At 41.9% G+C, this 25,457-nt stretch overlaps 8 protein-coding genes across 8 annotated transcripts; 2 read left to right on the forward strand and 6 right to left on the reverse strand.

Annotated features, from left to right (window-relative positions):
- Positions 1 to 679: 679 nt before the first annotated feature.
- Positions 680 to 1,806, forward strand: IL334_004558 (uncharacterized protein; the record flags this gene model as incomplete). The annotated part of the gene is made up of 5 exons (XM_062936275.1): positions 680 to 775; positions 891 to 1,059; positions 1,185 to 1,295; positions 1,429 to 1,562; positions 1,651 to 1,806. 5 exons carry the CDS (start codon positions 680 to 682, stop codon positions 1,804 to 1,806), a joined length of 666 nt encoding a protein of 221 aa, XP_062792326.1.
- Positions 1,807 to 2,598: 792 nt separating this feature from the next.
- Positions 2,599 to 4,329, reverse strand: IL334_004559 (uncharacterized protein; the record flags this gene model as incomplete). The annotated part of the gene is made up of 5 exons (XM_062936276.1): positions 2,599 to 2,950; positions 3,080 to 3,278; positions 3,406 to 3,539; positions 3,715 to 3,817; positions 4,146 to 4,329. 5 exons carry the CDS (start codon positions 4,327 to 4,329, stop codon positions 2,599 to 2,601), a joined length of 972 nt encoding a protein of 323 aa, XP_062792327.1.
- Positions 4,330 to 4,937: 608 nt separating this feature from the next.
- IL334_004560 (uncharacterized protein) lies at positions 4,938 to 7,544 on the reverse strand (the record flags this gene model as incomplete). The annotated part of the gene is made up of 2 exons (XM_062936277.1): positions 4,938 to 6,012; positions 6,112 to 7,544. The coding sequence occupies 2 exons, from the start codon at positions 7,542 to 7,544 to the stop codon at positions 4,938 to 4,940; spliced, it is 2,508 nt and encodes an 835-aa protein (XP_062792328.1).
- Positions 7,545 to 8,011: 467 nt separating this feature from the next.
- On the forward strand, positions 8,012 to 10,798 carry IL334_004561 (uncharacterized protein; the record flags this gene model as incomplete). Its single annotated transcript, XM_062936278.1, has 6 exons — positions 8,012 to 8,021; positions 8,110 to 8,249; positions 8,343 to 8,744; positions 8,810 to 8,872; positions 8,950 to 9,858; positions 9,941 to 10,798. The coding sequence occupies 6 exons, from the start codon at positions 8,012 to 8,014 to the stop codon at positions 10,796 to 10,798; spliced, it is 2,382 nt and encodes a 793-aa protein (XP_062792329.1).
- A 558-nt stretch (positions 10,799 to 11,356) lies between these two features.
- Positions 11,357 to 13,673, reverse strand: IL334_004562 (uncharacterized protein; the record flags this gene model as incomplete). Its single annotated transcript, XM_062936279.1, has 6 exons — positions 11,357 to 11,413; positions 11,514 to 11,691; positions 11,767 to 11,857; positions 11,929 to 12,331; positions 12,409 to 13,398; positions 13,620 to 13,673. 6 exons carry the CDS (start codon positions 13,671 to 13,673, stop codon positions 11,357 to 11,359), a joined length of 1,773 nt encoding a protein of 590 aa, XP_062792330.1.
- A 701-nt stretch (positions 13,674 to 14,374) lies between these two features.
- IL334_004563 (uncharacterized protein) lies at positions 14,375 to 17,874 on the reverse strand (the record flags this gene model as incomplete). Its single annotated transcript, XM_062936280.1, has 13 exons — positions 14,375 to 14,579; positions 14,654 to 14,870; positions 14,949 to 15,145; positions 15,237 to 15,366; positions 15,421 to 15,609; positions 15,677 to 15,760; positions 15,819 to 15,923; positions 15,980 to 15,993; positions 16,065 to 16,111; positions 16,170 to 16,442; positions 16,527 to 16,761; positions 16,877 to 17,354; positions 17,430 to 17,874. 13 exons carry the CDS (start codon positions 17,872 to 17,874, stop codon positions 14,375 to 14,377), a joined length of 2,619 nt encoding a protein of 872 aa, XP_062792331.1.
- Positions 17,875 to 19,544: 1,670 nt separating this feature from the next.
- IL334_004564 (uncharacterized protein) lies at positions 19,545 to 20,051 on the reverse strand (the record flags this gene model as incomplete). The annotated part of the gene is made up of 1 exon (XM_062936281.1): positions 19,545 to 20,051. One exon carries the CDS (start codon positions 20,049 to 20,051, stop codon positions 19,545 to 19,547), a length of 507 nt encoding a protein of 168 aa, XP_062792332.1.
- A 1,003-nt stretch (positions 20,052 to 21,054) lies between these two features.
- Positions 21,055 to 23,767, reverse strand: IL334_004565 (uncharacterized protein; the record flags this gene model as incomplete). The annotated part of the gene is made up of 3 exons (XM_062936282.1): positions 21,055 to 22,831; positions 22,881 to 22,959; positions 23,023 to 23,767. The coding sequence occupies 3 exons, from the start codon at positions 23,765 to 23,767 to the stop codon at positions 21,055 to 21,057; spliced, it is 2,601 nt and encodes an 866-aa protein (XP_062792333.1).
- Between the last annotated feature and the right edge of the window lie 1,690 nt (positions 23,768 to 25,457).

A 25,457-nucleotide genomic window follows, 5' to 3' on the forward strand; every position in this document is an offset into this window, starting at 1 on the left:
GTTAATCAACCTGTGACAACCAAAGCGAGATGACTGAACAAAGGTTAAAAGAGCTGAACCTTTTCGAGGCGGTGACAAGGGTGATTTAGCTTTACAAGGTACAACTTACCGTTAACGGCCGAAGATAGGAGGAATATCTGACAACATAATCTTAATTACTCGTATCCATCCGCGGGCTTATTGCCCTTTTTCATGTTTATTTTTAGGTCCTACTCGACTATCTTCTAGCGATATTTACTTTTATCGGTTAGTGCAGGGTGACTGTTATATATCCTTCATATCTAAAAGGCTCAAGATGTTTCGGTTCGTCAACTCGCCTTCTGACCCCATGACCAAAAGTAAATCACCTGCACGACACTCAGAGAGCGCGAAGGGGAGAGGAGAAGCGAGAGAAGGTGTAGGAGCAGCAAGTGAACATTATGTCAATGATTCCCAGTCAACGTGAGAGCCAAGGCGAACCAAGCCGAGGATATCGCATCATAAAAGGTACATCTCATGCCGAACCACAACGAGGGCAGATGTGGGATGTAGATGTCACTGTGGATAACTAAAGATGCATATGATATTACCGCTCGACATATATGACTGAACTGTAAACTGATTCCCCCCTCTTTCTCCCATCTCCCATCTCCCATCATTCTTCCTTGAAATCAATCATAGTAATACAATCAACTTCAATATGCCTCGTCCATTGATAAACGTCTTGATCAGCAATGCCGTTTTGGCAATTTGTAGTTGTGTAGTCCTTGGTATAGCAGCTTATGTTGAACATACTGTGAGTTATTCAAGTACAAGTATCTGTATGATAACAGAAGGGGTTTTCAAATACCCCAATACCAATTTATCACTGATATCATGATCTACTTATGATCTACTCTACCGCAAAACAGACTCGTAAGATCGGATATAAGAGTTCGACATATACATTCGATGCTTTCGTTGGGGCTTATACCTTGGTCGTACTTTTCGCTATCATCATCCTTCGACTTGTTAAACCTGCTTGGATACCATTATTCAATGAAGTTATCTTATCTTTTATCTTATGGAGCTTTTGGCTTGGTATGTGATTCTCAACCATTCTATTCCTGTTGTAATCTAATCTCAATTCCAAGCGGCAAAAGCTTCACTACTGCATTACTTGTGTTTATAAATTATGCTGATGCTTTTTATCGTCCGGTATACAGCCGCAGCTGCAAGTACCACTTATCATACGAAAGACGATAGACAAGTATGTAAACACATAGATGATTTATTCGATTTACCAGAATTCGAAAATGCCGATCAAGATGCTATAGGTGAGAGAGATCGTCCATCCATCCATCCATCCATCTAGATTTCCAACTCATCAACAGATTTGGGATTTCGGAAATGATAATCATCATAAGTGCTGACTGATTTTTTTTTGATTTTTTTTTTTCATCTCCATAGCTTTGGCAAAGAAGATATTCAAGTCAACTTGTAGAGACGTTAAAGCTCAATTAGCATTCGTTTGGATTGGTTTCGTGATTTTGACTATCACGTCTGGTTATTTGGCTTACTTAATTACGAGAAGGGGTATTTCCGTGAGCTTGCATTTCTCATCATTCAAAACTCAAACAAGTCTGATACCGTATTTACTGACTGTCGTTGAATGTGAATGTGAAAACCCAGATGTGGAAATCGACTTTACATTCGTACGATCACGATTCTCATGCTCTCGCAAGTGATCATCACCCCCATCAACAGGATCCGTTCGCAGACCCAATCGGAAGTCGACAAGGTCCAGTTGCAGGTATCGCCAATGAAGATCCTGATTTCAAACCATAAATCATGAAGAACAGTTGTCCAGTAAATCCATAAGCTATTTGAGATTTATTCATCTGACATAGTTCTCCTATCTTTTTAAAATCTCGTCAGTAGACTCTGTTAGGATTCAATTTTGCTCATAATTTACTTTTCCATTCTGTTTTCATTCCGTAATCAATCGATTGATTATTGTACCCTTTTTACGCTTCGTGTAACTCTCCAATCGTTAAGTATAATGATCAGTAATATGCTACCACTTTTCCAACACTACTGATTGGGACTTTTGAAAGTATTTTACATCTCACGCAGATGAATGCGCTGCGCCCTTGGTATAAGAAATTTTATTGAAAATAGCTGTGGTATCGTTGAGACACCCTGGGTATACTAAAAATCTGTTCTCTATCATCCTTGTAAACTCTTCAATGAAGCAAAAAGACCAGGAAAAATAACCTGAACCTGAATTCTATTCGCCCGTCTACGTTCACCTCCATACACACCTTGATCAGATGATATCGCTATCGATCGATCCATTCAGCCGATCCTTCCTATGTGAGACACACTCTTGAACCATTTCCAATCACTACTCCATTTCCTTTCGCTTTGACACCATTATCAGCCAAACCTCGTATCGTGTTCCACCGGCCAAATATCTTTTTTCAAAACACCATAGCTTGGCCCTGCCACACTTTGTTCTCTCAGCTTCACCCGCTTTCCATTTTCGCATCCACTGACTGCTCCGCCTTGCCTTTCTTCTCAGCTCCCCCGCGACATTCCTCTGATCTCCTCCACCCCCATGTCTTATTTACATCCAGACTAGTCGGAATCATCAATTACTCTGGGTTTACTTCTGGACCGAGTCAATCTTCCTGGAGTTCCTTTCGCATCACTTCCAGCTGCGTTATGTAATTCTTGATTCAAGACTGATGATCTAGATCTTCTTGTTCCGCCGCCGCCGCCGACTGATTTGTTTTCAGCATCTGAGGAATCGACATCGGATGTACCGGCTAATGATTTTCGAGATGCGATCCTACCTGATCTTCTAGATGGTGTGGCGGGGATGGAAGATGAAGTTACGGTAGCGTATGAATCAGAAGAGGAGTCGGTGGATTTCTTGGAAGCGGATGAAGAAGATGCTTTGTTGGAATAGATCTTATCTGTGAATGGGCTACAATCATGATGTTAGTTAGATTCCACGTTTTAAAAACTAATGAACACTTGATAACGAAAGTAGTGTCTTTGGAGAGAGACTTGGATGATAGGTTTTCCCGTTCAAATGAAGATGGTATCCACATACCCTTCATATTTGAGAGCAATAGAGTAAACAATCCAAATCCATCCGGCTAATAAGATTCCAACGGGTGATTGGAACCAAAGTGCAGTACCTAAATGGGTCAAGGCACTACCGACGTACATCGGGTCGGAAAGAACGTTGAAAGGGAAAGAGGTGACTCGGTGAGTCATGAGAATACCAAAGTAATCTCCGAGGTATGTACCTAAACGCAAGCGGAAGAGATATGCAGGTCAGCATACCACCAGGAGAGTCAATCGTTTATCGTTGAATAAACAGGTATGAAGATCCTAGGGACAGCCATTAGGAGGAAGATCGCGAATGTCACTCACCGGTGACTCCCAAAGCCCACATGGAAGAAATGACGAAAGTCTGACCAGCAGCGAAAAGAGCGACTGCGATCAATTTGACAATTGTATTATCAAGTTCAAGGAGCGAGGGTTGATTCTTGACAGCGTTGAGAAAGCTGCATTGCAATGGCGAAAGTTTACGTTATGAATGAGGGTTAGAGCGGCAGGGGCGGAATGTTTTTATGTGCGATTGGGTATGGTCGGAAAATATATGAGTGACAGGAGAAACCAGGTGGATGGTGCATGATCAGCGATTTAGCTCTATCAGAACTGAGAGATGTGCTGACTCACAGATGATCCCTAAATGCACTTATTGAGAAAATAGTCAAAGCCAAGAAATAAGTACCGACTAGAGGCGATCCGACTATCTTGGTGATGGTCTTATTTCGGTATTCTACGGGTGAGGATGTAAAGTCGTATCAGCAAGAATGCACAATTTCGGTGACATCATATGAAACCAGTGTTAAAGATACAATCAAGGGGGGACGATGAGTCTGTTGCTACGACGAAAGAAGGACGGCAATACCGTCCATCATATTAAGGAATTTTCTTTCGTTCCATTTGCTTCCTCGAGGAATGTCTCATGACGACTTTAGGAGCTCCCACCTTCTGTCCTTTCAGGTTACTCAACATCTCTTCCAGTATCAAGCTCGATTTCTCATCAATCTCCTCCTCTCTGTTCACATCACAACACCTCCTGATAAAGAGTTCAAGATACTCACCATTCCTAGCAACGGTATTCCAAAAAATAGGATTAAAAGCAGTCATAGCCACGAAAGCCCAAAGACTCTTCTTATCAAACTCGAATAACGCAGGTCCGGCAGAAGCATATTTGTAATGAGGATGAAGAAGTTCTTGTCCAGGTACCCAAGACGGGATAGAATCGATGAATTTTGATAATGACATGTTTTATTCTTGCGTCTTTCAAACGACAATTGATCTGGTGATTCTTTGCGCTTGTGATTCTAATTCCGACTGGACCAAATGTACAGTAAGAAGGTGAAGCCAAGGGAGTCGTCGTTTACAATCTCTATATGAACAAGAGATGATTCTACCTCGGCTAAGATGAGATTGGATACGCAATTGAAAGATAGGGAGGGAATGAAGAAGTAAAGCATCCCAAAGTTCCCATTTTTCTTTTGTTGACGTCTGAAATTCGACGCGAAATGTTCAAATAAAATTACCTGAAAAGGAAAAATCAAAAACAAAACAATATGACATTCCCCCAAAAAGAATAAAACATTATTGTTAGATGTACAACAACAAACGAAAGTAGAGATGGCGGTATCATGCATGCAGTGTATATAATAAGGAGATGTGAGTTACTGTGGGTAATGAGAATGGTATACTATGTGTTGGTATGTATGTGATAATGCTAAGGTCCTATCAATGTCGTTCTTCGTCCATCTAATCTGCTCGATTGGCTGTCATCTTGATGGACTGATGTTGTCTATCTAGCTACAGTCCACCTCAAGGGTATCCTTACCTCCCAGCAAGGCTGTCGCTCCCTGTATCTATTGCCCCTCTTTCATCTGCTCCCCTTCGTCCCCGATCACTTTGACGTTCCTCCATACTTTTCTCTCTTTGACTCTTTGAGCCACATTCCTTTCTAACCAAGTCAGACCTTTTCTAGGTACACCTTCGACCTTCCTAGTTCCATTCGGCATTACATTTTCTCTTCTCCAATCTCTTACTGCCCTATCTACTTCTGGACCTCTCTCACCTTTGGCATGTTTCCTCTGTCTCAATCCGGGTAACCTTTCCAAACATTGATCCAAAACCAATTCAGTTCTTTCTTTATATTCAACAGCTTTATTTCTATCAGGGAATGAAACTTCCAATCGAAACGATAACCATATATACAATACCAAACTTTTGTGTAACGTCTCCAACATCGGTATTGACGATATGATGATGGGTGGAGTCAACAGTTTTCTACCGACACCTAAGATGGGTGGGAGAGGCGGTAAAGTACGTAAAGTTTCTTCAACTAATTCCAATTGATGTAATAACCTTGATGGACCGAAAATATTCTCTAATTCAACTAAACCATTTTCACTAAAATCTTCAATCAAATTCTTGAATATTGCTTTAGCTCTTTCATCTCTCAGATTTAGAGGTGCGAAGCAGAACAAATCGATTTCTTGTAAACTCAATTGGTCTCTATAAGGTTCAATCAAATCTGCCAAAGGTAATTTATGTCCATAAGCTGATAAAGTTGTGAAAGCAGGTGGTTTCGCCAATACTGCGAAATGTTCTAATAATGACCCGAACGATGTATTTGAAGGTAATAATGAAGCCAATTCAGCTAGATTTGGATAAGGTACTTCTAGGTTGGCTCTTGGTATCGAGGGCAAATCACGTTTCATCAATTCTCGTAAAATCGGTAAATCAGCTTTGTGTAACGTAGTCACCAAACCACCTGTAGCAGGAGCCTCATCAGGTGTAGCGATGTTACTGGTGTCGTCATTGGCAGTTTTGTACCGACCTGCTCTACCTGCGATCTGTTTGATTTGGGTGAGAGCAAGTGGGACTTCGGTTTTACCGTTGTATTTGGAAAGTGATTCGAAAATCATCCGTTTGATTTTTCTATTGATAGGCGGAAGCGATGGAGTAGTCAGCAGAGCTTTTACAGGGTTCATCCCGATATCGAGCTGACAAAGAAAAAAGGTCATCGAGTAAACTCACAGATTCAGGCCCATTCCTACCGCATCAGAAGCCACCAAAACTTGACTCAAACCGTTCTCATCATTGAAATCTCTAGCTTGTTCCGCTCTTGTCTCAGGTGGTAAAGCACCGTAAACCACTGCGCATTTCTTCCCAGCAGTAGATTCTACCATTTTCTTCACAGCGAATATATTCGACCTTGAAAAAGTAACAATACAATCTCCAGGTTGAATTTTTTCCCAATCATTATTCAAGCTTTCTTCCGACACTTCCAAAGGAGTTAATCGATTATATCTGTGAACCGTTATCTTATCGCCTAGAGGTAATAACAGGTTGTGTAGCAATTCTAACGTAGTTTCATCACCACAAAGATGAATTTCTTTTGCTGATATACCTAAAATTGATTTTGTCCAAGAACCACCTCTTTGTTCATCACCCAACATTTGGATTTCGTCTACGACAACAACGTCGAATCCATTTCCACCTAATCCTGATAAAGGTAACATCTCAACTGTACAACTCAATAATCCTGCATCCGGATCAACAACTCTTCTTTCTTCTCCCGTTAATAAATTACATTTTCTACCTTGATTATTCAATTCACCCACTGTACCAAGATTCATTCTTTCCCACACTTCATGTGCTAATAATCTTAATGGTCCAGCATATGCACCTGATTTAGCTTTTGATAAAGCTTTCAATGCGTTATATGTTTTACCTGAATTCGTAGGTCCAATATGTAGATGAAAATTCCTCTTCATTGATCTTGCTGATAGGAATTCGCTTGAATACGGTAATCTAGTTAAATCAGTTACATCTAAAATTCCTTTTATATGTCTTGATAATTCCATTGATATCTCCTTGGTCATATTCGAATCTTGACTCTTGAGATCCAGTATATGATTCAAGTATATTCTTAAAGATGATGACTCGATTGATGACATCAATTTACTTTGATGCATTGCGATAATCAAATCTTGGGTATTCCATCCACCTGATTCAAGTGCTATTGTAGCTTCTTGATCACTTTCACAACCTATCAAATCATCTTCCATTTTCCTTATCCATTCTTTGGATATCTTATTGGATATATCGTTTGATATACCATATGCTTGAAGTTTCTCTTTCGCTCTTGGTGAAGTTATATATTCAGGTAATCGTTGTAAGATTGCTTTTACGATTTGTTTTGGTTTAGGTAATGGTTTTTCATCAAAATCATCCACGGTCAATTGTAATGGTAACCTAGGCATCGCTTCACTCCTGGGCATGGTAAGTTCTTTTGACATTGATGATGCTGGCACAGCGAATGGTTGCTGACGGATCGCTTGAGCCCTTCCAAGAGGGATCGTAGTTGACAGATGTCGTATGGAAGCCGATGACAGGTTCAGCGATCGACGTGAGAGACATCTTCGACATATCGGTCGGATCGAGGGACCCGCTCTGGGTAATGACATCGTAGGACAATGCGATGATGTTGCTGACTCGAACTGCAGTGGAATGTGTAATACAACGTTATAACAGGATATGTATTCGATTGATCATTTTTGAACTTTTCTTTCTGATAAACTCAACCATTTGGACAGATTACGTAATCACTCTTGACAGCATGTATTTCATTCAATTTGTTATTGTCCCATTTCACCACATCCCATCCCACAACCTCAACCTCAACATCATCATCATCAGTAGTCATATCCCAGCCAGACAGCGAGAACATATAATTGGAGAAGCTTACATTCGTATCACGGGACTCTCACCCCCCTCCCCTCCATCATTTCAGCAGGAACTCATCGACAATCGTTTTGTATCTTGGCGTCCTTCGCCATCGGACCTTCTTCGCGGAGTCTTAATGTGCTAAACAATACGAATCACTCTCCCACCTCTCTCATCGGCCTCGATTGAATCCTATCTCGTTATCATCATGTCACAGCGTGAGTACTTGTACTATCATCTGTTCACCAATCCGACGATGAGCATACTTTGCTGTTCGATCAATACTGATTATGGTTCGTATGATAGCTACAACCCCTAATACTGGTCAGCAACCAACTCTCGCACAACCTGTGCCTGCTCAACCACCATCAAGGTTGGAGATTGAGCGTAAGTTGTCATTCAGATCAGCAACTTCAACTCGTCAACATGAATCGCCTAAAAAGAAGGTACGTATCACTAGCAAATAGCCCTTCCATGAAGGAAAGTCTCACATCAGCTGACCGGTAGTACTATCGCACATTCTCATTTCATCCCCATAGAAACCGAGTCATCCACCACCACCTCACGCTGGATATTATGGATACCCATCTACCACATCTGGTAACGAATCAGACTCATCTTCCATTACATCATCCACACAACCTCCTCAAACTACATTTGTCGGTTCACCCAATCCGACTTCACCCATCCTAACTCCCGCAACTACCTCAGTAGGTGGTTTGAGCGCTATTGCAGAACGTAACAAGTTCGGAGGCGAGGTCATAGATGAGATGGAATTGGAAGATGTAGAAGAAGAGGCTGAAGGAGAAGGAGAAGGAGAAGGTGATGGTGATCAAAGTGGAAGTGAAGCTGATGAAGGCCTAGAAGGCCTAGAACGAGGTATGGAAGGTGAAAGGGTTATTAAAAGTGGCTATTTATGGAAAAAGCAAGAGAGGAGAAAGGTGAGCCATTCTTCACTATCGTTTCAATCGAGGAGCTCTGAATTGACGTTCGTCTCGATATTCAGGCTTGGAAGAAAAGATGGTTCGTTCTCCGTACCGGCAAAATAGCCTATTACAAGGATGAAAAGGTATATTCATTCTCTCGTCTTTGAGTCGTCAGATGAGTAAATGCTGATATCCATGACTTTCGCTTGACCTTGACCAGGAGTACTCCCTCAAACGAGTCGTAGACTTACATGACGTTCACACCGTCGCACCTGTAACAGTGAAGAAACATCCTCATTCATTCGGTATGGTCACTCCTAAACGAACTTTTTTTGCCAAGGGTTCTTCGAGTGATGATATAGAGGAATGGGTTCGAGCTATCAATGGCGTTCGACGTAAATTATCTGAAAGAGAAGAAGAAGAACGAAGTAGAAGAGAGAAGAGTGAACATCAACATCATGTCAAAAGTACTTCTATACCTATACCATCGTCAAGAGAAAGAACAAATGAAGGAACAATGGATACTACCAGTCCTACAGGATCTTATTTCGTCCATAGACCAATAGCATCATCTCAGATAGGATCAACTTCACCTGCTCTCGGAAGTGGCAATATCCATATACCACCTTCAAGTCCATTAGATACGACGAACTCTTTGACCTCACAAATGGCTAAAATGACTATTCCAAATCAAACACAATCTAGAAATCCATCATCACAAAGTCAAGGTCAAGCTCCAGCTTCTCATTTGATATCACCAAGAATCCCGTCTTCTGCAACTTCCCTTCCACCTTCACGATCAGTGAGTGGTGCAGGATCCGATCCATCGGGTAGGAGAGAACCTTCAGCAGGTAGTATAGGTTCTTCAGGTGATCGAAATATAAGTGCAAATTTGAATATCCAATCAAATCAAGCTGTCAGTTCTGAAGACGAAGACGATATTGATTTGGCTGAATCGAATCAAGATATCGTAAATCAACAAAATTTACCTTCAACCCCAATAGATCCTAACAAAGTCATCTTGTCAGCTTATCTAATGAAAAGATCAAAAGGTAGAGGAAGAAAAGTATGGAGGAAAAGATGGTTCGTCTTAACTAGTCAAGGTGTTACATATACCAAATCCCATATGGTAAGTTGGGTCAGAACGGTTTCCGACGAGTATACTTGCATGTGCGAGACTCAGCTGATGCAACCGATTTCACTTACTACAGGACACGAGAGCACTTCGATTTATACCTCTCACATCTATACTGGATGCACTTGAAGTGGACGCTTCTGATCCATCATCGGGTACAGAAGATGATCAACCTCCTTCAGCTCATCCGCACAACCATAATCCTTTCCATCCCCATGCACATAACCCAGCCAATCATCCATCACACGCGGCAGCCACATCCACCTCACCACCTTCCAAACAGAATTTCACTACTGCCATGAGGGGTAGATTATCTTCCAACGATGGTATGGGAGCAGGAGGAGCGGGAGGTATACAATCATCGTCTACACCAAAGAAAACACCTTCTCAAGCTGGCAATGTGGAGAAACACGGTGAAGAAAACACCTTCAGGTTGATCACTGCTAAAAGGACTTATGTACTCTGTGCACCAAGTGAAGAAGATGAAATTAAGTGGTTGGCAGCTACTAGAGCTTTATTAAATCAAATCAGAGGTAAAAACAACAGTGTTCCGAATGCTGGAATGACACCTGCAAGTCCTACTTTACCTCAACAACCACAACAAACTCAGAATCAGAAGAGTAACGTGTCTTTTATAACCCAACAACCACCTACACCAGCTGCTTCGATATCAGAAAACCAATCTCAAACTCAAGCTCAAGGGCAAACGCAAAGTGGAGTATCACGATCGTTAAGCAGGACTCTATCTCAAAAATCGAACAGTACAAATATAACTTTAGAGAAAGAATTACCCCAACCACAATCTATACAGAGACAATATTCATATTCAAGCCAATCTGGATCTCCAGGTCAAAATACAAGAGGTAGAAGTGCGACTTATATGGCTAAATCTGCAGTGGCTGATGTGGTCAAGAAATTCCATCCTGAATCTTGAACGGGTTTGCATTTGCAAGAACGAACTGGAGTTGTCTCGAATCGAAATCGGCTTCAGTTCTAGAGGTCGCCTTTTATTTATATCACGAATTTGAATTTACGCAGATTGTACTCATCATCTCGAGGAAACGTTTATATTTCACATACGCGCAAGACCTATGATCAGGTTATTAATACTCGTTCGTAGGCTGCGTTTATAACGGTCATTAGTGAAAGTGTTACGACGATTTAATACTATCTATGAATTACTATTAAATGAGATAAATAATAGGATTTTGATATTATTCAGGTGATCATGTATGGGAGATAGGTGACAGCCAATTGTGCTTGATTGATGATAATTAATTCTCAAGAACTGTAGATCTCTTCACTTAACATCTCACAAGAGAAGTCAACAACATGGTAAGATCTGACGATTGACCACCATCTGCAATCTGTAGTGAAAATTACCGGATACCTCTGAAACGATTCGAAAGAACATTATATTATATACATTTCTAAATCAGATGAGACTTTCAAATCATAATAAACACAAACCAAACCAATGTCCTTGGGATATCTATATTCTAAATTCAGTATAAATCACAGGTAACAAAACCACACAAGCTGTCCAAAACTATTTTCATGATTTGATGAATATTAGCTGATCTCCCAGTTGGATAGGCAGGCAGCGAAGGAACTTGGATATGAATGGAAGGGAGATTGGATGAACTCACGACTTTGATCGAGTAGATCAAGTTTAGAGGTAATGATAACAAAACCAATAAAGGATTGGAAAGACCCTTGTTATTTCTCAAAGAAGAATTAGGTGGACCTTTGATCAATAATAAGAAGATCGAATAGAATGCCACTGAAAAGAAATGATAGAATAACATGAAAGGTGCCGGAGTGAGACTATGAATCAACGACACAATACACAAAGGTCAGCATAAAGTTTAAATGAAAGGTGGGATCTTGGAACTGACATACGCAGATAATAATCCAACTGGTCCTGCGACTCTTTCACCTCCCATTCCCAAGTATTTCACACAACCTTCTCTCAATACTTCGAGTTCTGGTTCTACGATTTTGTCAGAATGACAATTAGCCAGTCCTCTTCATTTCATTGCGTTTTGAACGAGTGGTACTCACCATCTGCACCACCGAAAAGACTATACAGAGCCATACTTAAAACATTCACCACACCACTCAACTTCTTTCTTTCCCAAAACCATTCTCTCAACTTATCACCCACGACATCCCAATTCTCCAATCCATCTCTTCCTGCCGGCAACTCTGGTGAAGGTTTCAATTTCTCAGTCAAGATTATAGCATCGTTGAAAGCTACTGTCATTCCTCCACCTGTCAAAGGATGTCTCATGTTGTAGGCGTCCCCACAGAGGATGGCACCTGACAGGGTAGACGAGAGGCCTTGGATCGAAGGTGGGAGAAAGGTATTGGGCATTGAACGTAAGCGTTGCGTCGCAAGCGACGTTAACACAGGTTGTTGTAAAGTGGCAGGTAAGTGAGGAACGTATTTCTCTTCAATCAGTCGCTGTTCAAGTAATAGATGGTCAGTATAGAAACGTTTCTTAAACAGAAAGATAATGATAGATAAATTCAGTTACTCACTTTCAAACTACCATCACCTACACTTGGTAATTTACCTTTGACATCAACCAACATTCTAATTTCCCCATTTTGATTTCCGATTTGATAGAGTAAAACAGGTCCTTGAGGTGTAAGACAAACTGTGCCCATGTTTTGTATAGGTAATTTACAATTTTCCACTATGATTCCAACGAAATGACTTCTGGTTTTTGGTGTTGGTGTTCTCGTTCCTGGAGTTAATCTGAATCTAGAGAAACAGCCATCTGCTATGATAGTTATTGGTGCATATAATTTCCTTACCATTCCATTCGAACTTGTTGTTGTTGGGCCCGTTTGGTTCGTGTTTGTTTCATCCGAAGTACCATTTGAAGTAGAAGTGGAAGTGAAAGTGGAAGTGGGAGTAGAAGATGAAGTTGAAGGTTTGAACGAAGCTGAAATTCCGATCACTCGATTCGTGTGTTCACAGAATACCAGATCTTTGACGGTAGCTTCCAAGACTGTCACACCTTTACAGTTCTGTAATACTTTTCTCCTCAATGATGAGATTAATTTTCCGTGATGAAACGATCTACCTTCTTTTTTACCTGATGTAGATTCGACATGCCATTTTCCTTTTTTATCTATCCACGTTTTTTCGTCGCTGACTTGAGCAGCTTCTTCTTTGGAGACGACAGTCGAAGTATCGATGGAAGAAGAAGAAGAAGGAGGTGAAGGTAGACCTGCCATTTCTTCAAGTAGGGGATAAGGACAACCGACTTGATTTTCACCTGAGACGATACAATAACCTTCTACAGGAACCGCATCGATCCCATCAAGTACATCTTGCATCCCTAATTGTTCTAACGCAGCTACACCTCCAGGTTGAAGTAATTCACCTACTATCCTATCAGGCTCAGATAAGTCTCTCTCTAATAAAACTACTTTTCGACCTGATTGGGATAACGAATAGGCCAATGCGCATCCGATTACTCCTGCTCCTATTATGATAATCTCAGGTTCGAGGGAATGGAGCTATGTTTGTCCAAATAAGGGAAGGAAAGGTTGACGGATCATTTTGGTGAAGAGGCGAATGAATGGAATAAGGAAAGTCATCGAGGTAAAAATGGTCGTACATAAGAATAGAAATCGCGTGGATGATAGAGTGGGGGCAGTGATATGAAGATAGTGGTATCAGCATGAGCCACTTCTTGTTGTACTCTACTTGCTTGCACAAGGGACCACTCCAAACTCACAGAGACATGATCTAACCCGGAACTGGCTACTTCGACATCGGGAGTGGTTGACATGTTGGTTATATTGCAGGTTGTAAGGTGGAATCCCGATAAGGAAATGAATGTCTTTGACAGATATAAGGCTCGCTATCTATTGCCGACTTGGCTAGGATGAAGAATGAACAAGACTGGATGGTGGTATGTATGTATGTGTGATATATGAATGGATGAAATTGGAATGAAGAACAACTGAAATGCAACATGGAGTGCGATCTTCAAACCTTTTTGTTTTCGTTTCCATGTAGCCCAGGCACGCACCAAAAAATCAAAAGAGAAAAACAGCGCACAGATCGCTCGTATTTCATCGTCCCACCACCACCACTACCAGTGTACGACATCACCCGCCGGCGGTATCACCCGATTCTATATGATATGCTCCCTGGGACGAAGGGGGAAGGTGCATAGGATGGAGAGGACAGGGCAGAACAGGAGCGATAAAGATCAGCGAATGTAATGGGATGATTCATGCATGGAATTCCGTCGTAATTGTACATTTCCTAAATGATCAAATCACACCGATATTAACAGTATGAAGTCTCTTTCTACCTTGTCTACCTAATCCTACTTCTAGATCCGTTTCGATGCCTATCATCTTTCAGTCATGGATATTTCACGATGCGTGTCAGAGATTTCGCATGAGCGATGATCACTTTTGTGAGCTGTTTTCCTTTTACTTCCCCTGCCCCGTTGCCTGTTCCCCCACCCCCCTGCCACCCTTATAACCCATTGGGCACTTCGCATTTACCGAGTTTAGGCGAATCACCACTTGGTATAAACAAACTTCTGACAGTCTGGACTGTTGTATACGCCCCGACTATCACTCCAAAGATGATTAAAGTGTAATCCATGATAATAGCTTTTCGAGTTCTGGCACATGCTTTCAGGTGTAATAACGGTGGGTAAATGAAACATAACGGGATACTACGTAGTGAACACATGGGGACATTAGTCTACGTTCTCACAGCATCGACCTCAAGCACAGAGATATGACTTACCAGGCGAAGGATCCTATGAGACTGACAAATTTATCCAGTTCACTCGACCCAGCCCAACTCAGCAAACTGGTGAACAGAACAATCACACTTCTGAAAACATTCTTTTGCCATTTCACCGAAGAGTTGTGTTTACCCGATCGAGAGAATATCCCATTCTCCATGATTCGAACGGCAGGGAAAAGTTGAAGAGGGATGGAGAGTAGGATAGCGACGGAATCTATGAGGTGAGAAAAGGGGCATCGTTCAGCTTTTCTTTACAGTCGATTGACGATTAGCTGATACGAGTTGAACTTACATAAGAACTGTACCGCTTGAACGAACTTGTCTTCTTGAGGTAAGTTCACAATGACAACAGTTTGGATATCACTGCCATAAGCAGCGTAGGAGGATACACCTGCACCAGCAAAGAGGACCGCGACGATGAACATGACGATGGACAACAGTTTTGGGAACTTTTGTGGTTCTCGCATAGACTCGGTGATCGGGATAACTCTGTAATAGGAAAACGGCTATGTCAGTGATCGTGTTCAGAGGAAGAAACGGAGCTGAAATCCAAAGCAGACTCGCAGAAGATCGAACTTACAGTCCAATACCTTCAAACGCGAATACAGCTGTACCTATAAGCAAAGGGAACGAATCCTGGTTGAAGAGCTTGACGTCTGCCACGCCATACTTAGAGAGAACCGATCCTTCATTGACGGCAATGTAGATAACTGACATACGTTTGCATCAGCAGCAGCTCTAGTGGCTTGATTGGATTCACTTACTTCCGATCAAGATGAACGCATCAGCAATCAATGCTGTTCCACTGAGTTTCGCCAAGTTCCTAATCATCGCCAAAGGCAAGAAAACGACTAATTGACCGAAGATCAACCATTTGATAGATATATACATTCGACAATCAGTGACAGCCATAAAGAACGCTTGCAAGTTCTCAGCGATGAAGATGGTGTATGCTAATGAGATGTACTGCTCAGCGACACGATAACCAGTCGCTATTGCGTTTGAGGTATGATCACTCACCAGCTACAAAACCGATTTGAGAAACAGCAATACTGATCAAAATTGCCAATCTCATGTAATTACCATACAAAGCTCCACCGATATCTGCGATGTTTGATGTCAGCTACCCTCACTATATAGCGGGAAATATTTAGCTGCTCACCTCCGAAACTTCCTGGAACCTTCATATACGCTTGAACGAGCAATAAGAAGGACCAAAGTGATATAGCGGCAATAGCAAGCATGACAATAGCAGAGAAAAGGATACCTATTCCCGCGATGTCAGCCAATACTTCACTGAGGGAATATTCATTTATAGCTCACCTCCATTGAAGAAACTAATATTCAACAAGAGTAGAAATCAGTCATGGGTGCTCCATTCAATGATATAAAGAATCAATCGACTCACGCTTTGCCCATGAATAGAATACCAGTTCCAACGAAACCCTTGAGCAACTACACGTTGCACGTTAACATCAACTTTGCTTTCCTTTTTCTGAAGATTCTGACTTACCATTAAGAGAGCTTGAGTCGTACTTGCAGTTCCCTGATGGGCGCCAGATTTGGTTCTTCTGTGACGAGTCATACTCATTCCTCTCTTTGTGCTACCTAATAAAGGCGCTCTTTCGCCTCTTGCGATTTGAGGTAGACCAGAATCAGCTTCAGAGGTGAATCCTCTCCTTGCATAGGTTCCATTAGAAGTTGACGCTACTGCAGGATAAGACTCCTCGTCTTCCTGTTCATCATCTTCTTCCACATCGTCATCTTCGTTCAGATCTTCACCAGCCTATAACATGCAACGGTTCAGTACTCGAATATCAGGATGACAGAAGGGGGTGTCAGTGCACTATAGGACTGGAGCGCGACTTACAAAGTGACCGTAGAGGAACAAGAAGTCGACTACATTCCTGACCATATTAGGAGCTTCCAGCCCTTGTTCCGCAGCTTTGGTAGAGACAAAGTTTCTCCTGAACCCTCCGGGTTCTTTGATGTGAGCTAGAGTGGGGTCGAGGATCGCTGATCTATCCAGAGGGACATGGGAGAACGAAGCTGATCTGACTGGTTGATGGGGTCGATGGGAGTGTTGCCATTTGTATAAGTCATGTCTGTAAGATATGTGCTGTCAGCTTGGGGTGTCGCAGAAAATGATCACCGGGCCTGATGAGGACAAACACTTCCTTGTGCAATCGGCTGTAAGCATTGTGGGGAGGGAGCACTCACGTAACATCACCACCCACAGCGTCATATGGGATTGGAAATTGTTCGCTCTCTTCTCTCACATGGATATCTGTACTTCCGTAACCTGATACACTACTATCGTTTCCTCCACTTCCATTTTGCGCCTCATCCACGTTATCTTCTTTAGGGGGAGTTGGAGTTGTAATTGAACTTTCACCTGGAGTTTGACTTGGAGAAGGAACTTTTGAATTTTCTCTTCTTTCTTCAGCAGAAACCAAATGTCTACTTAAAACTTTTGCTTTTTCTTCATTCGAAATTTCTGCTAATGCCAAATTGGAGAAACTCGATTCTCCTGCATCACCACCGCCACCGCCACCACCACCACCACCTTCAACTTCTTTTCCTTTTCCATTATTTTTGAATGGAGTCGAAGTACCTGTACTTGAACTTGCTCTGGATAAAGTTGGTCGGGTACTGATATTACCTGAATGTTGACGTGATAGCGAAGGTGAATTCGTTCCTGATTTAGATGCAGGTGTAGGTATAGGTGAGATATCACCTTTGGTTGAACTGGAATTTGGTTTAGGAGATGTACCTAAAGCAGCAGTTAATGCTGATGATTTATCATTCACACTTTTCGATATCGATGTTTTCCTTCCTAATAGATTAAGGTTATCCAACGAATCTTTATTCCTTGGTTTTGAGTTTATACCTTGTTGATTTGGCGAAGATGAACCAAAGCTCCTGTTGATAGGTGGTGTAAATGCGCCGCCACCACTTAAAGGTGATTTGAAAGAAGTTGATAGAGATGGTTTAGCTTGTAATGATATCGATCCTGATCTAGGTGGTATGTTAGGTATTGAAGGTGTACCTATACCTATTCCATTACCATTACTGTTACCGTTACCTGCAGCAGAACCTGGCGTGGGTGAAGCGTTGCTTATGTTTCGAGACAATGATCGAGCTACCACTGGTGATGAGGAAGATATATACGATTTAGGTTCATTACCTTTGGAAGGCGTCGGTATAGGAGAGGGCATATTTGACTCTAATTTACTTGCACTCTGTTATGATCAGAGAGTGGGTTGATGATACCAGGATATATGAGCGTTGACAACGGGTGTGTTGAGCTACAGATGCTATTGACTGATATGAATGGATTGAGATGGCAAATTGAATTGATCTTCCCAAAGTGATTGAAAGGATTATTCAAATTGAACCACGGCGCCGGAAAAGGGATCAATTACGTAAACACCCATGGGCCCATGCGGCTACGGTGTGCTCATTGAACGGATATAACCGAGATCTCTTCATATCGTATGTGGCTTTTAGTGGCACTTCTTCACCTTTTATGACTGCCCAATGAAAGGGTGATGATGACATTGAAGGGATCTGAAGATGATCCTTAGTCACCCGGCAGTATCTCGAAACCAGTGAATGGATCGTTCGTCATCCATTGTCAATCGTGGTATCCAGTTGCGCCCATGGTGCAGTATGACCAATCTTTCTTTGTGAAAATACTCAACCCGGAAAGAGTGAGAAGAATGATTTGAAAGTCGAATCTTCAGACTTCTCATACATCCCTCGACAAATTACACTCTTCACACTCTCACAGAATACCGTCTCACACTTTGTCCAGAGTAGTATCAGTCCCACATACTTGGTTACTATATGAGCGTGTTCAACCAAACGACAACTGATCATTCAAAGGGATATCTTGATGGTTCACAGTACGATACTGATCCACCAATCAATTCCTCCATCAACATTGACACGAACTTTCCATCCGAGTTCCTGCCTGCTCATTTAGGTCAAAAAGGTGAATTCATCTATACAAACACGATTCATCATGAACCAACAAGAAGCAGTACAATCAATTCAAACTTTTCCAATTCATCAAAATCAACCAACAAAAGCCATTACCCCGCATCTCGTGCTGCTGATCAAGCATCGACTAACTCTGGAGACCAAAGTTTCGAATAGCGATTCCGAGCAAATAATAGGCCACCAAGAACCAATACTATTCACAGTGTCACTCACCAACCTCAGGGCTGGTTTGGGTTACTATGGTCTACGTTGAGAGATGACAACACAGTCAGAAATGACGGAAACGCGGATGAAGGTGTGAGTAAAGGAGGAGAAACAAAACAAGGTAGGAACCAAGAGGATGGAGGGATGTCCGTATTAAGTAATGTTCATTTATAGTGATATACCATAAGGTCAAGACCCGTTACGGTCATATAGTAGCTGCTAGGACACAGAGTGAACATCGTGGGGAGAGATAAGGTGAATGCTAATTTCAGAAATTGATTGTTTGGACTTCTCATTCTGCCAAATGACCTTACTCTGAACTATGAAAGTTTGCCACACGCCACACTGAAAGACGAGAATTCTGATTTCATTCGTGGAAGCAGGTTCATGAGAACGCTAGCCCAGTAATCTCAAAGCTTGGTGAAGGACGAGATGACAAGGAGATCACCAACTGTTCGTTGAAGTGAAGGATATGTGCATGTGTACATAAGTATAGTAGTATAGTAGTTCAGTCATACGACTCAAACATTGCTGTACGAACAAACGGACACTTCCGTATGAAGTATGGACAGGGGACTACTGTATTCGGACGCTCAAGCTGAAAAGCTTAGTAGAGAAGGGAGAGTAAGAGAAGACTGGATTAGATCCCAAAAAGATAGTACGTGCCTAATGATTGAGGTTATTCAACAACAGATTCTTCGCCAAGTCTAGTCGTATCAGTCGAGTGCACGATACGGGGGTTCTTGAGATCGCTAGGTCTCACATCATAATGGGCATCGACATCATACCCTTCTATCTGTGTCATGTTCGTTCCCTTAGGCATGTGAAATCCGGGTCCACCAGCAATCCAAGAGCATCCTTTGGGAAGGGTGATAGTTGAGTTTGCAGATTTAGTGGGACCGTCTCTTGCGGTAGGTTCGAAATCGAATTGCGTATCAGCAAGCAAAGTGGTATCGTGATCTGTATTCACGAAAGAAGGGTCAGTGAACCAGTCCTTGTTGTTCGATTTTGCAGTAGCAGTACCAGTAAAAGATTCTTCGAGAGGTCGAAAATGATCGAGTAGAGCTAGTGATGCTCTACGCTTTAAGAGTGGAGCTTGATGAAAACCGCTACTGGTTCTCGAGATGGATGGTCTACGATAATTTCTCACGATCTTATTGGTCGAATCGATATCGGTCGACGGCATAACTTGATGTACTCCCTTCGTGTCAGTTGAGTGTTACAAGTAATATATGTGTAATATGGTCTTGAATTGTTGTGATAGGAGTCTGAGAAATGAGGTTATGGGAAAAGACAACTCGATTACACACATCAATCATCATTATATATCTATCACAGGTGATCCTTGTCTTCACTTTCGATCAATAAATCACTTTCGGAGTCAGGCGAAAGGAGCAGTTGTAAAACCGCATCATAGGAGAGCAATGAAAGGTGAATGCACTGCATTTATAGAACGATCATTTTGCATCACCGAGGCATACAAAAGACATACCTCATGACGTAGAAATGCGTGATGTGACTAGAAGATCAATGTGGTCCTTTGACATTTCCTAATGCCAGACTCAGCTGAAAGGTTAACTTATGATATCTTCTCGCTGTGGAGCAAGGCTTGACTCGATGTTACAAGGACTCACTTGAATCAGACGCGTAGACGAGGTTAGAGGGTGAAAGAAGAGTACTACATTGCAATCGAGAAGTCATTATAGAAGAACATGTTATATCAAAATGTTCGCAAATTATAGAAGTGAAATTTTAGGTGTATTCTCCTTCGTGCAACTGGAGGAAGTCTGGATTAATAGCAATATTCAAAAGGAAACTACTCAAGAGAGTCATCTGATAAACACAGGTGGCGGCATGTAGCAGACCTGCACCTCTGTCCGTGGTACATGTTACTTGTATTTCATCTGCATATCATAAGCACTAATCTATCTGATCTCAGCTATACGTAGCTCATTGTCCATAATTACGCTACTCGTAAACAGAATTTATTGAAAATGTATTTTACTAATATAAAGGACACCATCAAATTACTAGTCCTACCTTAAATCTACTAGTTTGTTACTCCGACTATCACTATGATATCTATATTCACATGCAACTACCAGTTGAGTCATACTATCACTACGCTGCCTTTGGGAGTATTATACTATCTCTCCTTACCACTGATTGCTATGCTCCTTTTTCATAAGTTATGACCTTCTTCTCAATCCCGAACCAATCCCGAGACCTGGTGTACCGGCTTCACTCCTTCTCTTCTTAGCTCTAGCCTCTAAAATAGTCATTTCAGGAGTTTCGGCACCTACGATGCCTGTTAATCCCGGTGTAGCTGGCGCTAAATGAGTAGGGACTAATCCTAAACTCATAGCTGCATCTGCATTATTTGGTGAAGAGAATTGTAACCATTCCTTAGTGACTGATTGGGGGAAGGTCGAATTCGAAATTGAATTAGCAGAAGATGGCTTGATGGGAGTGGCGAATGATCCACTATAATTCGGTCTAAAATTGAAAGTAAAGTTGGTCGAAACCGGTTTCAGGGCTCTTCTATTTACGGGCGATGTGGGAGCTTCTTTACGTTTTTTTAATGATGTTGTTAACGGTGATGGACTAGGTAAAGATATTGTGTGTCTTTTAGCTCTTCTAATACTAGCAAGTGGTGTAAGTCTATTGGAACCGTTGACACTTGATGGTCTTGTCGGCGATTCAGGAAGGACAAAGGGGTCTTCTAGGTTTGGTCTAGCATCAAAAGAGAGCGATCGAGTTACTTCAGGTCTAGGATCTCGGAATGGTTGGATAAAAGACGAAGATCTACCTGCACGAGGTCGAGTAGGTGACTTAATTGTGGGTGCAGAAAGAAGTTGAGAGGACCAAGCTGGATCACCTGCATCAACACCTGGGACTGTGTTCACATCTTCAACCGCTTTTGGAAGCCTATTGAATTGCACTTGAGCTCGATCAAGCTGGACGTCGTTCCTCCCAGTATCATCTGGACCACGGGACGGTGTACTATGGAGGTTGAGGAGACTTTCTGCCGCCACCGCCTCACCTTCACCTTCAGTCTCTGTACTTCCGTCTTTCAGGTCACCATTTACACTTCCTCCCGCTTCCTCTTGAGACCAGTTGGATGGCTGAAGGCCTTGCCACTGCTGAGTGATATCCAACGCTTGATCGACTGGATGGCATTCCACTTGGAGTTGTGTCCAAGAATCAGAAGCTACCCATTGCTGTTCCGGCATAGGAGCCATCTCTTCAGGCGAAGAAGGAACAGATTCCTCCTCTTTAGGTAAGATTTGGGATGATTCCATTTCGTCTGGTTCTCCATAACTCTGAAATTGTTGAACATCATGAGAGAACGTGGGCTGGAATGTGAAATGATACTGGCCGTTGTAGAAAGCCATAGAAGCTGGTTGAAGGGGTTGACTGTTTTGCAAGGCGTAGATGTGAGGTGGATGAGAAGGTAAGCCGCGGAATGAAGTGATTGGGGTGGCAGAGTCTTGATACTGCATTGGATACTGTTGATCGGGTGAATTCGATATCGAAGACAATGCTCGAAGTGGCGTTTCTGTTCTCGACGCTAGACTTTCTTGGGCATCAAGGAGTGTTAAAGGCTCACGACCTTTGGCTGACGTTTTTTTCCCTTGTCCCTTTCTTGCTTTTACCTTACTTTGAATGGTCTTGACCGAAACCTCTTGTTGTTCATCCGGTGGATCTTGCGTATCCATATCTCCTGATGATCTTAGTGTACTCTTACTATCCATTATTGAATCTAGACCTCTCAATATACTTTCGGGTATGATTAGATTACCATTAGTACCATCAAGGTATCGTTTGTTCTTTCCTTTTGTGGGCGCTTCCACTTCTCCACGAAACATCGGGGCCACAAGTTTTGTGCCACAAGGAGCGATGATACCATTTGGACCGAATCGCTCGAGGAAAGGCTCGTGATTTTTTTCCAATTTTTGTATTTGACTACGAACGTGTCAGCTATGTTCTTCTCAGAACCATTAAAATAGCTCACCGATGTCTATTTACCCAATCTCTCTTAGACTTCAAACTTCGCTCCTTTGCATCTTTCTCAGACTTTGGTCGATCAGGTTCTAAATGTCTATAATCAGCTGATAATCCTGGAGCGGAAATCCACGATGAGTTAGCTGACTTACCATAATCCCATCTACTTCTCCTCTTTTGAACTGATAGAGGAACACCATGTTTATCTTGCAGATGTCTTCTGGCTACACTTCTAGCGTTCTTTCCATCATAAGTCTTCGAACATACTCTACAAGTGTACATTTCGTATTGACTTGTATGACCTTTCAGACCTTGGTGTTCCTTCTTTGATGGATGAAGGATGAGAAGATCGTTTACATCTAATATACATCCTTCAGGAGCAGGCAATAGACCATTCTTGCTCATTCCTCTCAACTGGATAGGGGGTTGAGAGGGATCAGGGAGAAAGATCGCAGTCATAGTACTCGTAACGTCGACATCACCAGGGGTATCATCAATAGGGAAAGTGTCAGGGTTGATAATCGATGTCGCTCTAGATCTGGAAGTAGCTTTAGTTTTAGCTTTCCCTTTAGACTTCACGCTTGTTGAGCTTCGAGCAGTAGGGCCTTGCCCAGAAGGTATTTTCTTGTTTCTCCGGTTTGGACGACAATCAATGATGGGATCGAATTCCAGTTCATCTTCTCCTTCAATTTCACAATCTTGGGGTAAGTCATGGTAGGAATCCGTAGTATCATCTTCTTCGATATGCTCAAGAAGTGGTCGAGGTGGATAGTAATTGACCCAGGAATTTTGCTGTGTAGGTGGAGGATGTAATGGTGGTGGATGATATGTCATACCATGTACATGTTCCTCATAAGGGTAGGGAAGCACGCTCCAATTTGGTGGTTGAGGCGCCATCTGATTACTTCTATCGAGTAGTGCGAATCAGTCAAGAGTCTTCTATATGACTAGAGAGGAGCACCAACCAACTATAACAGCAACAAAGCCTATCGATAAGATGATCGCACGATAGCTCGAAGCTAGAAGAGATTTTACTAGAGGAATGGAGGAAAGATAATGTGATAATTTGGAAGAGGGAGGAGTTGAATCACTGCTGAAGCAGTGTCTCTGTAGTATATCCGGAAAGAGAGAGAAGGTATCAGTCTGAGGTGGAGAGGAGTGTGAACGAGGTGAATGAGGATGAACCAGTGATAGATGAGGAAGAGAGAGTGGAAGTGATAAATGAAATATGACAGATGGAATGTTTTACTTTGTTTACATCTATCGGTGATCATGAAACACATGTATCGTGTGTGTGTAAAGGGGGAAAATAAGGGTAAAATTATATGTTTATTCAAGTGTGTGTGTGTTTGTGTGTGGGGGGTTGATGCGCTCGGACCATGTCAATATATACAGCAATACGTATTCAGCTCTTGTCCATTCTTCATCATGCAAGTATACCTTATCGTGTGGTAGAGGAAGTGTTAACGAGTGTTCTGCATGACCACGAGACAAAACATACAATCCATCCATGGACCCCCCTTCTATAGTATACGTAACATGTTCTTCTTTCTTCGTGTTGGAGGCATTCCATACAAATGAGTTGTTGATCATTCAACGTTATACACACAGAGTGAATTGTTTTCCCTTATCGAACAGTGGATCCAAGCTTTGTTACAGCAGTGCATGTGCCACATTCCTCGCTGTGGTGCAAAAGCATAAAACTGTTCTACGTGTTTAGTGCAATTCAGTTCACCCTTGACGAACAGAAGATTCCATGCATCAGGAATCGGAGACAGTGCGTATTTGACGATTTCTCCCCATGTATACATATGGGTATACCAAAAACATCAGAAGGAAGTTGCATTCAAAGGATTAAAACTTGTAGAACAGTACCAAAAACGATTGAGTGACTGAACACAAACAAAAAGACCGCAATAGCTGGATTGACCGGAAACGTCGAGGGCTTTCAATCTAGATATTTTAATTGGACAAGTCTATCATTGATAGTAGTTGAACCTTCTTGACGATTAATCTTGACAGTCAAGAATGATTTCTTGCGTGGACTTGTCGCGTCTCGACCTGTTATTGAAGCTGCGGATCACAGCATATGAATTACTGCGGATACAGAACGCCTCAGAAACCGCAATATCTCAAAAGTCTTTTAATCGTAATTCATACTATATTTTACGTATATATGGTTGTGTATAAGTACAATTATGATTATTCCCCCAAATATATACTCAATGATACAAGTGTCCTAAGCGTTCAACTCAAAAAGTGATTGCTTGACCTAACGAAAGAAGTACAATTATGACATATGACATAGGGAGTGTTGATGAGTCTGTATATAGTATTCTGATACAGTCGGATGGGGTTGAGGTGGTCGTTTCATATGCATTTGTCATGTTGTTACATTATCCATAACTCTGACGAGGTTCGAAAGTAAGCCAGATGTCCTTGGATGTAATCTGAATAATCAACTCACTGGGACTAATTAGGTATCCGTCCAATTCATTATAATCTTCAATTTCCCAAAAGCCAAAAACCAAGAACCAAAAGCCAAAACCCAAAAATGAGAAACCAAAAATCCTTATTAAATCCTAAA

This window comes from Kwoniella shivajii, chromosome 6, assembly GCF_035658355.1.
Source record: "Kwoniella shivajii chromosome 6, complete sequence".
Lineage (NCBI taxonomy): Eukaryota > Fungi > Basidiomycota > Tremellomycetes > Tremellales > Cryptococcaceae > Kwoniella > Kwoniella shivajii.